Source organism: Rhinopithecus roxellana, chromosome 2 (genome assembly GCF_007565055.1).
Source record: "Rhinopithecus roxellana isolate Shanxi Qingling chromosome 2, ASM756505v1, whole genome shotgun sequence".
In the NCBI taxonomy this organism is placed as follows: Eukaryota; Metazoa; Chordata; class Mammalia; order Primates; family Cercopithecidae; genus Rhinopithecus; species Rhinopithecus roxellana.
Window position 1 is genome coordinate 98,686,562 of NC_044550.1, and position 16,933 is coordinate 98,703,494.

At 39.7% G+C, this 16,933-nt stretch overlaps 1 protein-coding gene across 5 annotated transcripts in view; it reads left to right on the forward strand.

The window, feature by feature from the left end:
- The first annotated feature begins 456 nt into the window (after nt 1-456).
- Nucleotides 457-16,933, forward strand: part of PALLD (palladin, cytoskeletal associated protein) — a 434,423-nt gene continuing 417,946 nt past the window's right edge. For all 5 annotated transcript variants that reach the window (XM_010384437.2, XM_010384435.2, XM_030918274.1 and 2 more), the window contains exons 1-2: nt 457-564; nt 15,060-16,044. In XM_010384437.2, coding sequence (XP_010382739.1) covers nt 15,137-16,044 — 908 coding nt within the window. In that variant the 5' untranslated portion in view covers nt 457-564; nt 15,060-15,136. The remainder of the gene's footprint in view (nt 565-15,059; nt 16,045-16,933) is intronic.

Sequence of the window (16,933 nt, forward strand, 5' to 3'; positions counted from 1 at the left end):
AGGTGGCTAAATTTTCAGTTACTGAATTTACTATTTTAGGATAATCTAGCACATGACCAAAATTTAAATGCACAGAGCAGAAGATCACAGTAAGAAGAGCTTCCATTTGGAGTATCACTTTTTCTACTTGGAGTCACATACTGTACTTTAAATTGATTAAGAACATGTTAACGGGGCAGGTGGTGATTTCCAGCTACAAGTCCAAAGTACAGAAGAATGTGTTTAAATCCTATGTTTATCAGATCCATAAATATCGTTCCTTCTATGTTAAGTGGTTTTATTTCTAAGAACCCAGCCCTCAGTCCTGGGGGTGCTTCCCAGCCTGCTGCTGGAATTCCTGATCATGGCACTCTGCTGAAACATGAGCTCAGTTACCAAATATAGCTGAGTGGAGTAAGAGGACAGATGAGAGTCTGAGGCCACAGTTGCCTCAGAGTGACTACGGACCAGGCAGTCTTTAATGAATAGGCAAGGCCACAACCTCCATTCTCCCAGAAAAGAAGAAATGCTCATCTGAAATTCATCACCTCTCTGGAGTCTTCAAACTGACCAAGCACTGAAAAGGTCTGTAAGGTGTATCTTAATATACTAACTAGTAGGGCAACATTTTAAGAACTTAAAAAACTAAAAATATAAAAGTTTTTCTGAAAACATGATATATTTAGAAGATATCTTAATTATTCTTTTGCTTGGAGAGGAAAAGTAATGAGAATGTTATGGTTTTGCCAAAAACACATAATACATAAGATTTGTCTGCCCACTTTATCTCTGCCATTGCTGTCAGAGAATTATACTTTCTGTTATAAGCTTAAGCATGCTAAGTTGGTGCTATCAATTCCAAAAGGATTTAATGTATTTATGGAGCCAGCTTTTGTCAAGATTGTGTACATGTTATGTTTTACAGAAAAGGAAAATGCAGTTTACTAGACCCTCACCCATATTTAAGCTAAATACATAATGATGGCTTAAAGTGATAGACTTTAGATTTTAGTCCATTATAAATTGTTAATTACACTTTCAAAAGATTCTAAAAGTAACTCACTGGACATAATGAGTTGGGATAGTAACATTAGGTATTTTAAATTATATTCATGCATAAAATTTACATACTTTTAATAAGATAACACTTACTAAGGGAAACCACAGTGCAGTCTCTGGAGTCCAGTCAAATTTAAACATTACAGTATAATTTTTATCATGTTGCTTTAAGTTGCACATGAAATTGTCTTGAATTCAATACAGGAGGTTGACATAAAATGATTTCAGACTCATATTACTTATTAACATTTGCTAAAAATACTAATTGCCTTCTAGTATGAATAATGTGGTGACATATAAAGCCCATTTCTTGGCAATATAAAACTATTCAAAATCTATTCAGTCACATATATGCAGAAATTAAATCCTCATTGCATGATAAAGATGCCTTCCAATCTTTTTTTCTCACAGAAAGAACTTGAATACTCACCTCAATTATTCAGATTTTAAAAATCAAAGTCTTTTTGACAAGTTATAGCTAACAGTAGAGAAGGCCAGTGAGGTTTATCTGGCCACTAACTGCCCTGTAAATACATGATTACACATTCCTAGAATACAAATTAGTCCTCCGGCATCCTAGAATCTGGTATGGATTAGGGTCTGTATCCCAGGGGTTCTGTGTCAGCTCTTCCTCTGGGTTTCTGTGTTATTGCTAGAGTTGAATATTAAAACTGGCCTTATAGCATATTTCACAATAGAACGAGGATCTGGATTGCACTAGACAAGTACCATCACTTTGACCTCCTTACCTCATTTTTTTAAAAATGTAGACGGCACTCATTATTCAGGTTTAAAAATAAATCTGACAAGTTCTTTAAGAGATACCAAGTGAAATCTGCAAGGCCCAGACAAGAGCTCCACTTCTTAAACAATATGTGTGTGGAGGCTGTCAAAGGGTATTGCAATGACTGAGCTCCAGTTAGAAATTCAGGCCATCTAGAGTTAATGACTGTGTCCTGGTGAAATTACAGCAAAGAAAACAAAGATTGAACAAAACATCTTCAACTGAAATTTCTAACTGTTAAATCATATTAGAGAATATAGAAGCAAATTTGGTAAACAGGTTTTGAATTTAAGTGAGAAGAATAAAGCCCTAAATTGGATAATGGTAGTGGAAATGGATAATTCAGAAGTAAAATCTAAATATTTGCAATGGACTCAGTATGGTGAATAAAGTTGATAAGATGAAGAGGATATGGGATAACTTCAAAAACTCTGTAAAGTATCTTATTTGGCTGTTTTGGCATTAAATGAGCTATTAGATTATATCCTTGAAATTGAGATTAAATATGCTGTTTAAAGAGATATTTACAACTGTAGGATAAATGTATCTTCCTGCAATGATAATTTATTTAATAATTAGAAAGGAAAATAATCCATGTGTATTTATTAATAAATTATAAAATTGCAGTACATTTTCTGCATCAAATATAAAATTTCATAAATTTTTCATGTTTGACTTTCGCCCTAAAGGACCCTTTGTAGCAAGAGGGAGACAGGGAAGAAGGAAGGGAGAAGGGAGGGAGGAAGGGAGAAGGGAGGGAGGAAGGGAGAAGGGAGGGAGGGAGGGAAGAAGGAAGGGAGAAGGGAGAGAGGGAGGGAAGGAGGGAGACAGGGAAGAAGGAAGGAGGGATGGAGGGAGAAGGGAGGGAGGGAGGGAGGGAGTTGATTTAGTCTAGGGGTTGCCTATGATTCTGAAGCACGAAAATAAAGTGTTAAAGCCTTTGTAACTTTGTTTTTCATAGTTTAGGTTTTATTAAAAGATATTTCAATATCAAATCTTTGTATCAATAGTTTCCATTACTTTTTTAGTAATTGCTTAAATATGAAAATAAATAAAACTGCTAAACCTAAAATTAAAAATCACTTATAACTTTTTTTCAAAAATTACAAAGTAAGCAACAAAAGATCCCCCTAAATGTCTCACCTTTCAACTCTTACCCCTGCCTAAATCTCCCCACAGAGGTAGTCAGTGTTGATTGTTGGTATATGTTATTCCAACCATTTTCATATATTTATTCCTTTCTATATATACATTTTTAAATGACTGTGGGAATTTAGCTATTCCATCTGGACTCTCTAAAGAATCTGCTGAATGTGGTACATGGTATTAAGTGATCCTTACTGTCAGCGTTTTTCTAACATCGAACTTTTTCTTTCAAAATTGTAGCAGTTCTTCATCGACTCTAAAAGTATTTCACAAACAGACTTCAAAAGATTTCCCCTTATCTAAATTCTTAAAGTAATTTCCTATAATATCCCCAAGAAGAAAAGAAAACTTTGCAGTTAAATGCAGGCTTCCACCCTGAGTCTGCCACTTTCTGATGGCTCTGGTTGGGACAAATAATTAAACCTTTTTCTGCTGCAGTTGTGGGTAATACAAAACATAAAATAGAAAAATAACATCTACTCCACGGATTGCTCTTAAGATCAAATCGTGCACTTTTGAAAGCAGGTAACTCCCAAGCTGTTATGTAGGAACAACTTGCATTGTTTGTCAGTGAATTCTTTCTACTGGACTCTGCTCTTTCTTATGTATATTCTTTGTCTTCCCCAAGTCCCTCCACGTCAAAGAAACCTGTTTCCATTTCAACAGTCAATAGTGCCTTGATTCATGGGATCATGCCAGGGGGTGATCATGCCAGGGGGTGATCCCAGGAGTCTTGTTTGTTTTTTGAGTCAGGGTCTCACTCTGTTGCCCAAGCTGGAATGCAGTGACCTGATCATAGCTCACCGCAGCCTAGAACTCTTCGATTCAAACAATCCTCCCACCTCAGCCTCTGGAGTAGCTGAGGCTACAGGCATACATCACCGCACTTAGCTAAGTTTTTGGGGTTTTTTCTGTATTTTTGTAGAGATGAAGTCTCACTATGTTGCCCAGGCTGGTACTGAACTCCTGGGCTCAAGAGATCTTCCTGCCTCAGTCTCCACAAGTGCTGAGAGTACAGGCCTGAGCCACCATGCCCAGCCCCCTATAAATATTTCTTAAATGACCACAGAGAGGATTCTCCCAAGTATCATAGAGCTGACTTTCAGGTAATCTATCCCCAAAAGTCAGCAACTTTAAAGGTAAATGGTAGTCATAATTTTTAAATTTGTCTATCTTATCTTTTCTATCATTTGTATATTCATATATGAATGTGAACCATATACATTTATGCCTATAGTACATATTCAGAAACTAAAAAATAAATGTTTTCCCAAATATTAAGATAGTCATGCCAAGATAAGATTCATAAAATTACTTATGTCAAATGTGTAATATACATACCAATGAAAACTTATTTATATGTTCTGTATTTTATAGTATAACATGAATCTAACAGAATTCAGATGACACTAACTTAAGAAGAAGTTGCAAACCATAAAATTACAATTAGAAGTAATCTATAAATTAAGTGACATAAAATTCCTTAAGAAAGAATGAAATAGCCAGGCCTCTTGGCTTGTGCCTGTAATCCCAGCAATTCAGGAGCCTGAGGCAGAAGGATTGCTTGAGGCCAAGAGTTGAAGACAAGCCTGGGCAATGAAGGGAAACCCTGTCTCTACAAAAAATAAAAGAGAATTAGCAGGACTTGGTGACATGCACCTGTAGTCCCAACTACTTGGGAAGCTAAAGCAAAAGGGTCCTTTGAGCCCACTAGGTCAAGGTTGCAGTGAGCTATGATCACACTACTGCACTATTACAGCCTAGGCAACAGAATGAGACCCTATCTCCAAAATTTAAAAAAAAAAAAAAGAGGAGAAGGAGATATGCCCAGGGGGTTAACAAAATAGGTCACCATGGACATTTACATTTGAAAGCAATATTTGCTTAGGATAAGCCAAGATGCTTATAAGGATATAAACTGCCTGTTGACAATTCAAGGTGGATAGCATTCTATAATGACTCACAATATTTGCCAACCCTCCCAAACCTTTGCTTCACTAAATGTTTGCTTAAGATGAAGAGTCTGGCATTATGCATAAATGTCGGCATTCACCTGGGAGAATTTCCCTTCAGAGCGCCATGAGGTGACACAGCAGTGCCCCCATGGTACACTCTGAAGGAACCTAAAGGACCATTGACCTGAGCACGTTCTCGTCTTGTGACTTTCACCACCTTCCCCGCCAAGGGTGTGCCCCCCAAAACAGCAGTGGTCTGTAGATGTGAAATTAACATGCGAATGTGCATTTCATTTTACCTTATATTTTTGCACCCTAACAACTTTCAAAGCTAGTTTGAAGCTGTATGCAATAAAAGCATAGCACAATTGCCCAAAATCAATTAAGAAAATATAGAAGATCAAACCAAGCATAAAAAGCTTTGAACTTGAAGTGTTTTCTCAATTCACTACCTTTGTCCTTTCTCTTACAATCTTCACCTCCCAGGACAGAGAATCTATCTTCTTCCCAGCTGTGTCCCTGGCCTATGAAAGAGGTGCCTAGCATATAGCAGGCACTCAATGAATAAATGCTGACTGAATAAAACAATGAGAAAAGTAAGCAAAAAAACATTTTTTTTAAAACATCTGAATTTCTATGACAGAAAATTTAACCCTGAGCTTGCTAGTATCCATGTGAAAGCGTCATCGAAGTTTACCGAATTCTTTGTCTAATAGAATTGCCAGAAAATAGGATAAATGCTTTTCTAGTTCCACATTTTTTCATAAGAAACTGTCTTTGAGGGTAATGAGAAACATTAACATCCATGTCTTTATAGATACCTTTTTTTTTTTTAACACAATGTCTGACGTATGACTGATTTCGTATTAGCGAAATGAGCGGGTAAAGTGTATTTTATATGTAGACACTATGTGTTGTAGGTATACACTAACATTTAGCACTGATTACTCTATCAAGCTCTTACCAGAAAATAGAGCCTGGGGCACAAGTAACAGCTGATAAAATTGAGGAAAAACCTAGTTTAAAAGCAGAATAACATTTAGTTGCACTCAGGGGCTCACATCTGTAATCCCAGAACTTTGGGAGGCCAAAGCAGGAGAATGCCTCGAGTCCAGGAGTTTGAGACCAGCATGTGCAAAAAAGGGAGACCTCGTTTCTACAAAAATATATTTTAAAATTTAGCCAGGCCTGATGATGCACGCCCGTAGTTCTAGCTACTCAGGAGAATGAGGCAGGAGGATCCCGTGAGCACAGGAATTCAAGGCTACAGTGAGCTATGATCATGCCATTTCAGTCCACGCCAGGAGACAGAATGAGACCCTCACTCCAAAGAGCAGAATAACATTTAGCTGAAGAGAGCATGTCCCAGAGAAATGCCGCAGCAGGTTCTGGGAGGCTGAAAGCAAATCAGACATCAGAACATTTCCTGCTCATGGCTTTGTTCATGTGTCTGTCAAATCCTATCCAGGGCTCAAACCACATTTCAAACACCCGGTATTTCTTAGCTTTTCTCCATCATCTGCTGTAACCTAGACAGTGTGCTAAGCATTTGCCATACAAAGACGGCAGTCACAGCTCCTGCTTCCATGGGGCTCACAGTTGAATGAGGAAAGCATTCTCTAAATAAATATGTGTAATTTAATATAATGACTGCTATGAGAAACGCAATGCGAAGCGACATGCTTGGAAGAAGCAGCAAACTATGTTGACTGGGGAATCGTTAGAAAGTACCAAAAAGTGGTAAAATTTAAGCAAGTTTTCAAGGATGAACTGGAAGTTGAAAAACAGAAAGAGGGCCAGACGCAGTGGCTCACGCCTATAATCCCAGCACTTTGGGAGGCTGAGGCAGGCAGATAACAAGGTCAGGAGATTGAGAACATCCTGGCTAACACGGTGAAACCCCGTCTCTACTAAAAATACAAAAAGTAGCCAGGGCGTGGTGGCAGGCACCCGTAGTCCCAGCTACTCGGGAGGCTGAGGCAGGAGAATGGCGTGAACCCAGGAGGTGGAGCTTGCAGCAAGCCGAGATTGTGCCACCACACTCCAGCCTGGGCGACAGAGTGAGACTCCGTCTCAAAAAAAAAAAGAAAAAAAAAAAGAAAAGAAAAGAAAAGAAAAGAAAAAGAGAAAGAAAGCACATTTTAAGCAAAAGGAGCAGCAAGTGCAAAGGTGTGAAGACCAGAAAGAACCTGAAATGTCTGAGGAATGGTGAGTGGGCCAGGGAGGCCTGAGTGCATGTGTGTTAGTGATGATGGAGGGTGAGGCTGGAGAACTTCCATCAGCTCAGACTGTCCACGGGCACGTTTAACCTGCACATCGTGCTTTGGAGCTTTTCTCATCAGCCAGGGAGCATCATAGGAAAAAAATAAAAACCAAAAGAGGGACGTGACCCAGTTTGTAACTATGATCTCTCTTACCATTTTTATCCCTTACTGCAATTTGTTGAAACTATTTTAATAGCAATTATCACGCTCCTCCTTGTAACTGAGTTATTTTTTACTCTTGTCTAATCCCTCCTCCTGGATTGTAAGATCATTTAAGGAGAATAACTATGCCTGGCTCATATTTGTCCTCCTTGAAGCTTCTCTTGCACAACTAAGCAGTTGCTCCATTGATTTCATGTTCAACTTACTATTCCGGGAAAGGGAAGTAGAAGAAAGGAAGCATGACTATAAGATGGGCAAGGCCAAGGAGGAGTCATTTCTTCCATGGTGAAGAACGCAGCAGAGCTATGCAACTTCAAGCAAATTAAAGAACAGTTGTGGTTGGCCAGGCACAGTAGTTCATACTTGTAATCCCAGCGCTTTGGGAGGCTAAGGCAGGCAGATCACAAGGTCAGGAGTTCAAGACCAGCCTGGCCAACATGGCAAAACCACATCTCTACTAAAAACACAAAAATTAGCTGGGCATGGTGGCAGGTGCCTGGTAATCTCAGCTACTTGGGAGGCAGGAGAATCCCCTGAACCTGGGAGGCGGATGTTGCAGTCAGTCAAGGTCACATCATTGCCCTCTAGCCTGGGTGACAAAGCAAAAGACTCCATCTCAAAAAAAAAAAAAAAAAAAAAAAAAAAAGAATAGCTGTGGCTAATGAGTGTTTTAGGAAAAATGACAATTAAGCTAAACTGCTAATACTGCAGGTGATGGATAAGACAAGGATGAGAAAAAGAAGCAGTAGAAGAATTTCTAGGAAATTCAGATTCTTTCCGAGAAAAGGGAGGAGGCAGGGGAGGGGACAATTTAAAGATGCCAAAGAATCCTTTATTCCTCAAAATTTCAAAATCTTTCAATGCTACTTACTAGAGTAGAAACACGTTAATGGCTTTGGTGTGTACCTCATTTCCTCTTCACTCATTAACAGCAGTATTAGTGGGTCATTTTAGTCTACTTCATCTTCTGTGTCTATCACACCAGCATAGAATTACCAAGAGCACTGTTTGACAGAAAACATGAAATCTCAGGCAAATGATGGAGATATTTGTGGCTGTGTTACATGCCTTTTGATTTTGACCTTTTCACTTTGGAGTGCTGACTGACATGGAAATCTCTGAAGGACAATTTTCCAGTGAACTTGGCCCACTTGGAAACCGCCCTTGTTCATCCTCCTTGAATGAGCATTTTCCCTAGCCCATGTGTGTGTTCCCACAGCAATAACTGGGTTGCAGATTAAGCCTGAACCAGATATGCCATAGAACTATTATTTTCTTTTTCAATGTGCAAGCAGTTTTAAAGCTACACCTAATCCCGACCACTGGATCCTGTCAGACGGCGCCTCTTTAAAACCAAAATATGAGTTAATAAGCAGGTGAGATATTCTGCCTCCAGCAAACACTCCCTTTAAGAATTGAAAGTGTTTTCATCATTCAGAAGTTTGCTTTAAGTTTTCTCATATAATGCGTCTTGTGAAGTTTTAAAATGTATCATATTATGTTGATTTGGAACTAAAATACAATTGAATTAATAGTAGAACTCTGATTTCTGACCCACAGTTTTGTTAGTCTGATACATTGCTTAGGATTCTCAATTATGAAAACTACAATGGTAAGATGGTAAAGTACATAGAACATAAGCTCTGGAGTTATTCCCTGAGCTTAAACCTTGGTTCTCCCACTCAGATTTCCTTCTTTCTAAACCAGAGAGGCTGCTGTGAAGATTTTAAATGAAATAATCTACATGATGACTCTGGGCACAATGCCCACCTCAGGGTAAGCAGTCCATTATTAGTCATCATCATTATCAATCATCGTGATTATTAATAGCCTTTATATATATCTTATGAATTCATCAGGCAGCTAATGTTCTGTAGAAGGGGTTGACAATTTTTTTCTGTAAAAGTGCAGGTAAATATTTTAGGCTTCACGTGCCATACAGTCTCTGTTGCAACTACTCAACTCTGACATTGGTTCAAAAAAACAAAAGACAATCTCTACATTCAAACTCCTACCCATGAATTCCAACCCAGCATATATGTCAAAGGTCACCTTTTCCTTGACTGTATTTTCAATGGCCTTGCTCACTTCCCTCCCATTTTACCTGCATGTCAAACCGGGATCATCTATCTCTGCTGGATGGCTTCACCTGGATGGCTGAGCTCTGGTGGAGAGAATCGCACAATCACACAGAGTAATGACACTATAAATACATCACATCTAACTTCAACCAGGCCCTCACCTCTGCCCATAAATCCTTCTTAGGAAACTTCTTTCTCCCTTTTTCTACAACAGCTATTTCAAATCATCTTCTGTCCTCATAAACTTCCAATGCACAGAAGTCTCAGTATGGGAACTCTCCTTTCTTTCTATTACAAATTTTGCAGAGAATCTCATCTTTCTCTTTCTCTCTCTCTCTTACTGCCTTCCCCCCTCCCCCGCCCCACCCCAACACACACACCCTTTGTTACTTCTCTCCTTTAACAATGAAAGAACTGCCCCCTTCCTACTGAAAGCTGAACACCTCATACTCCATTTGTCCTACAATAACTCATTTCTTCCTACATCTTTTGAGAGCTGACCTATAAATCATCCCACTTTCTTACATTTATTGTCAGCTTCTCTCTTCTTACTGCCTAATTCGGTTTGTGTAAAACACGTTGTAGTGCTCTATCCTAAAAATGTACAACAAACCTCACCGGAGTCTATACTTTTGTTCAACTACTACCTTCTGTCTCTCCTTCTTTCTATGATCTTTTCAAAACAATCCACCACACCTGTAATATTTTCTTTCTTTCCTTCTTCTTTCCTTTCCTTCCATATAGCAACCTAGCTTATATTTCTGTTGCGTACACCAAAAGTGCTGTTGCGATGGTGCTAAATATTCCCAAGTTGCTAAAATCAAAAGGACACGTACTGCTTCCTGAGATATTCTTTCCCAGCTCTCGTGACATCTAGCTCTCCTTGCTTCCCTTTGATTCTTTGAAGGATTCTATCTTCTCCTTTTTTCCTCGATAACCTTATGCATTCCCATGTCTTAATGTGCCACCCATAGGCTAATAATCCCCAATCCGGCTCTGCTCTTCCTTCTCCTGGGCTCTAGATCAGCATCTCGAATCACCTAGACATCAACACCAGAGTTACCAAAGGTCCCTCAACTGCAAAAGGCTCAAATCAAAATCAAGCTTGAAAAAAAAAAACCTGGCCGGGCACGGTGGCTCAAGCCTGTAATCCCAGCACTTTGGGAGGCCGAGACAGGAGGATCATGAGGTCAGGAGATCGAGACCATCCTGGCTAACACGGTGAAACCCCGTCTCTACTAAAAAATACAAAAAACTAGCTGGGCGAGGTGGCGGGTGCCTGTAGTCCCAGCTACTCCGGAGGCTGAGGCAGGAGAAAGGCGTAAACCCAGGAGGCGGAGCTTGCAGTGAGCTGAGATCCGGTCACTGCACTCCAGCCTGGGCGACAGAGGGAGATTCCGTCTCAAAAAAAAACAAAAAAACAGAAAACTTGTTCCTCCACTTGTAGCATGTAAGTTAATGGTACCGTCATCTGGCTGTTGAGGTGAGAAACCTGTAATCCTGCCTCTACATTGCCTCTGCCTTTAATCAATTACCAAGTTCTTTCCTTTCTATCATCTATCTTATGGACCCTGGACCCACTGCTCCTCTGAATCACCAGCTCTCACTTCAGAGTCCAAGATGAACACATCTAATCACTGTCTAGGCCAAGTGCCAAGACTTGTGTCTGGTCTCCAAGGGGCTGGGAAAGAAAATACTTGGAGATTTCACATCCCATTACAAGTGAGCTCAATTTCTCACTGAACCTCAGAACATGAGGAATTCTCCAAAATGAAGACGTCCAGATGATGGCAACCAAACGTGAAACCATGATAAATGTGCGCACTCCCTGGATTACTGCACAAGCCTTCTCATGGACCGCCCTACTGTCAGTCTTGTCTTCCTCTTCACCTACCTCTGTCCCCCATCCAGGCTGCAATCAGTTATCTCTCAAAAATGTAAGTCTGGTGACATCTCTCAGGGACTTAACACTCTTCCTTGCCTACTGACTACTCACAACATAAAATGCAAGCTCTTTGCATGCCTCCAGGCCCTCTCTGCCCTAACTCCTGCTTTCTAGTCTTATCTCTGGTGATTTCCCCATTTCCAGATAGATCTGTTTAGCTGAAATGCTTAGCGGAGTTATCTGAGTCTGTCATGCGCTCTCTGGGATCCAAGTCTTAGAATACGTTTCTGCCAGTACCCTCTTCACCTCCCTGCTCTTCCTCATCCCTCACACATTATTCTTTCAGCTTTCTCTTTCATAAAATTTTCCTGTTCCTGACCTTGCCGTTGATTCTTGGTGCTATCACAGCACTCTGTTGTTCTATACCACTGCAGGATGACTATAGCTAACAATAACATACTCTATAGTTTCAAATGGCTAGAAGGAAGACGTTGAATGTTCCCAACACAAAGAAATCATAAATGTTAGAGATGAATATGCTAGTTACCCTGATCTGATCACTATACATGATATGTACTGAAACATCACTAGGTACCCCATAATTATGTACAATTATTATTTGTCAATTTAAAAAATAAAATACAATTTTAAAAAGACATACTCAATTATATAGGGTTATTATTTATTTGTAATTTGTATTAAGTTCCATGAGGGCAAAAACCTTTTCTTTTTAAAGGTCCCTAGCACACTACCTGGGCATGTAGTATATAGTCCATAAATACATTTTGAATGGGTAATTCTGGTCCATGTAGTACATCTATCCCAGCTTAGTCTTCACAATTTAGCCATGTTAAGAATCAAAGGTTTTGTTGCAATTATCTCCTCGGATTTTAGCCTACCACAGGTTTGGTTGACACAAAATGTTTTTCAATCTCCTTTAGCACTGATTTCTACTGAATTTCTTTCAGGCCACAATAAATAAATAAAAACTGAATGTCTTTCAGGCCACAATAAATAAATAATAAATAAATAAATAACACAGTAGCTTTCTTTCAAAGAGAAATAAATTTTACAAGAAATGCAATAAATGAAAATATAGTCTGTTGTGCCTTTGGTACACAAACATACTTTCAGCCTCCGAGTCTCCCCCTCTCCACCTTCATGTCTCTTCTGGATCCATGTTACCTAACAGCTCATCTCCCCACACCTTGTAAGAGTTGATCCTGATCCTGGCTTCCCCTAAAGTTATCTACCATGTGTGCTGACTGAGGGGTCAGTTGTACTTCAGAGCTCATTACTGAGAGAAACCTGGCTGCCTTCCTAGGACAAACTATAAAATGTTTTGAAATATACAAAATGGTACTGGGTGTTCTTGCAATAGAATGCTGGATTGGCTCTGGTGAACCTTTCAGGGTCATCTAATTCCACAGGGGTCTATGCCTTTTATTGTCTTTACAATTTTACAACTCTGTAAGTTGGAAAAATCTAAAAACAATGCAAATTATACTGGTACATAGATATACAAATGATTTTTTCTAGTAGAAATGCTATAGATTTCCACTCTTATAAATGATTCCAAACCAGTTTCAAATCTATGACCAACTTCATTTCAGCATTCCTGATTGCCTACATGTGTCTCATCTTCAGTGTCTCCTTTGAAATGCTTGTAATATATTACTGATTTTTTCAATTGTTAAATACAAACTCAATACATGTTATTTGATTTTTACAGGTTGACTATACCTTTGCCTTTTCAAAATCATACTTTAACTGCCTGTTTCTCATGAAGAAAATATATTCAAGTATTAAAAATATACTGAATATAATTGTTCTCCATATATAAGCCATATCTGAGTAACTGGAGACCAGTCAGAATGTTTCTATCCTGCAGCACAGACAGGACAAAGGAATTAGAGTGATATCTGGGTTGGTAAAGTCAGGGAGAATGACGACATCCTCTGAAGGACTAAGGATTTACTTGAAGAACAGTGTGAAATATGGTTCAGTAGATAGAGTAGGGCTAGCATATGGGGAATCTAATAATTCAGGCACAAAAAAGTAGCTATCTTTCTAAGAAGACATCTAAGGCAAAAGTACAGTATTCCACTTAAGAAAATGGGGTATGTTAATATTGAGTTTCAGGATCTCAGATTAAATATCCTGTTTAATCAGCATGTCTATGACTCACTGCATCCAATGAAGCAGCAGGTTCTTGAGGTGGATTTCTACAACCCCCTCGACTCTTGCATAATGTTTTTTGAAATTAGAGATTTTCTTAGACGGGAAGATACTTCTATATAAGCAACTCAATTCAGTCCTCTGAAGACACACCATTTCTGGGAAATGTCTCACCAAGTTTACTCCTGACTGACACGAGGTAGAAAGTCGAGGTTCACCACATCCAGGAAGCTTCCATTATTCACTCCTAGACTCAGTCTTGTGGCAGACATCACTGCTGATGTTTTCTAGATCTTCCCTCTCAGTATTCTATGAACAATATATAGCAAAAGAATGGCACACTTCGAGTAATGAGGAGTCATTGCCTCACAATATTTAGTTCAAAATGTCAGTGGAATTTAAAGTTGTAATAGCTTACAGATAATGGAACACCTTTTACTTAATTTTGCTGATATTCCCATGTAAGTGTTCTATGCCAGGCCTCTAGTTCTCTCTCACGCCCTTTAAGATTAGATTAGGCTCTCATAGCCCCTAGGTTTTTCTCACTTTCCTTTAAAGTCTTATCAAAATTTTATATTATTAATATATTATTTGTTTAATATCTTCTCTGTCTTCTCCACTTTACTACCTCCCATAACTTTTAACTCCTTGAATATGATGACTGTGTTGTTAAGTCTGGATCAAGGGTCAGCAAACTTCAGCCCCTGAGCCAAATCCATCCCAACCCCTTTTTTTAATATGACCAGCAAACTAAGAATGTTTTTCTCATTTAAAAGCTGTTGTTTAAAAATCAAATATCAAAATAATAATAGTTTTAACACATTAAAATGATATAAAATTCAAATATGAGTATCCATAAAGTTTTATTGGCACACAGTCATGCTCATTCATTTCCATATCACCTATGGCTAGTTTCACGCTCATGCAGAGTTGAGTAATTATAACAGAGACTGGACAGCTCACAAAGTCAAGAGTATCTACCATCTGGCACTTCCCAGAAAAGTTTGCCCATCCCTAGCATACAGCACAGCTGTACTTCTAGCACCTGAAATGTAATAATAAATGATTACTACCATCTATTGGACTGTTGAGTGAATGACTATGAATGAACACAACTGGAGACAATAGTTTCAAAGATTTCACTGAAAACTATACATAAATTAAAACTGGAATCCTTAAAATGCATTTTGTGGTTTAGAGTTAGATGATCAGAGTCAGATTTACTAAAAATATCAACATTCTATTGATCTCATTACATTAATCAAGTTAGAGTTTGAGTAAGGTGGGCGGGGGGCTGGCTGTGAGCCCTATCCTACTAACAGTGCCTACTGCACACATCATCTTTTTGAATGATTTGATACTGCTTAGTGAGATATTTGATAGCACTCACAGGGCATGTATTAAAATCATAAAATGATGAACACAAGTATACTTGATATTTCTTCCAACTTGTAGAATAAAGAAAACTTATTCACTTTAATGTTTCTCTCAATTTGTGACTTAGAACTTCTATGATAAAATGGGGAAAAATCATTGCTACTAATGACATTCTATGCTGTCTTTCAGAGCATAAGAAAACAGTTGCCGTTGCCTCTGGTCTTCCTATTGAAAGCAGACACAGAGTGCATGAAGACTGTTCAACTATGTCAGGGACCTCCTCCCATGAGTCCTTCTATGATTCCCTCTCAGACATGCAGGAAGAAAGCAAGAATGCTGACTTCTTCCCAGGCCTTTCTGCTTTCCTCAGCCAGGAAGAGATCAACAAGAGTCTTGACCTGGCCCGGAGAGCCATAGCCGACTCCGAAACAGAAGATTTTGACTCGGAAAAGGAGATCTCGCAGATTTTCAATACTTCCCCTGCAAGTTTCCATGAAAACCCTTCCCATAAGACCAAATTGGGTGAACACACCTCAGGGAGACCGCAGGATAACAGGTCAACACCTGTCCAGCCTCTGGCAGAAGAACAAACTAAGATTATCTCTTCACCTGTTTCAAAGAGGAAACCTGCCATGTCACCCCTGCTCACCAGGCCCAGCTACATCCGGAACCTCCGAAAGGCTGAAAAGCGTGGTGTAAAAGCTCCCAACACAAACATAAAGCCCAAAACACCACATCAAGGAAAGGCTGGCCCCCAGAGCCAGCTGTGTGACAAGGCGGCTAATTTAATTGAGGAGCTGACATCCATATTTAGAGAAGCCGCAAAGCCAAGAAACAGAAGCCCAAATGGGGAGTCCTCGTCACCAGACAGTGGGTACCTGTCTCCTAAAACTCAGCCGTCAGCCCTGCTGAGTGCCTCAGCCAGCCAGAGCCCTACGGAAGACCAAGGGGAGACAGAAAGAGAGGTTAAGTCCCCTGGGGCCAGGCATTGCTACCAGGCCAACCAGGACCTGGCAGTGCCACGCAACCGCAAGTCTCACCCACAGCCCCACAGTGCCCTCCACTTCCCAGCTGCACCTCGATTCATCCAAAAGCTGAGGAGCCAAGAAGTAGCAGAAGGGAGCCGAGTTTATCTGGAGTGTAGAGTCACTGGAAACCCCACTCCTCGAGTCAGGTATGAATTTTTTTATTATGCACAACAACTGATTTTGTTGACTTTGGTGTTACTTTAATATGGGAGGAAGAAAGATTTCCTGTGTCATTAGCCCTCTGGAGACTGAGGGAGAGTACTTGCAAGGAGAGCAGCAGCCCAGGATCACCACTACGAGTGGTGCTAGTTGTCCCTGGGTGGATATATCTGTGGTCATGCCCCCTCTGTGCTATGGAGGGACGGCAAACGACTTGAGCAGGCAGAGAGGAGTGGAAACAGTTTGTTCTCTAAGACGGTGGAACTAGTATGGACTAGGCACACTTAAGATATGAAACTGATTTACTCGAAGTACTGTGAAAAGTGTGTGTATATTTGAATATGAGTTGCTAAAGATGGTTGAAAGCATGGCTAACACTAGCAGCTATCCAGAAGCGAAAGGCACAAGTGTGTAGAGGCCTACCTTCAGATTAGCCCCCAATAACTCATAAAAGGGAAAATAAATATCGAGGCCTACTTGAGGGGGGAGAGTAGGAGGAGCCTGAGGATCAAAAAACTACCTATCAGGTACTAATCTCATTACCTGGGTGACAAAATAATCTGTATGCCACAGCCCTGCAACATGTAATTTACCCATGTAACAAACCTGCACGTGTATCCCCGAACATAAAGCTTAGGGAAAAAAAAAAAAAAGATTCTCATACACAAGAAACAAAAATCAAACAAAAATTATCCCCCAAATGGATAATCCACTCTCAGGCATGGACTAAATCGGCACATATTCAGTAACATAAAGCACACACGCACCCCTTCAATGTGATGCAAACAAGGAAGGCAGAACTTTCCTAAGAAAGAAAGATAAACCAAGTCAGGAGCTCCCCAGGTCTGTCTGTTATTCCTACACAGGCTCTGGTCA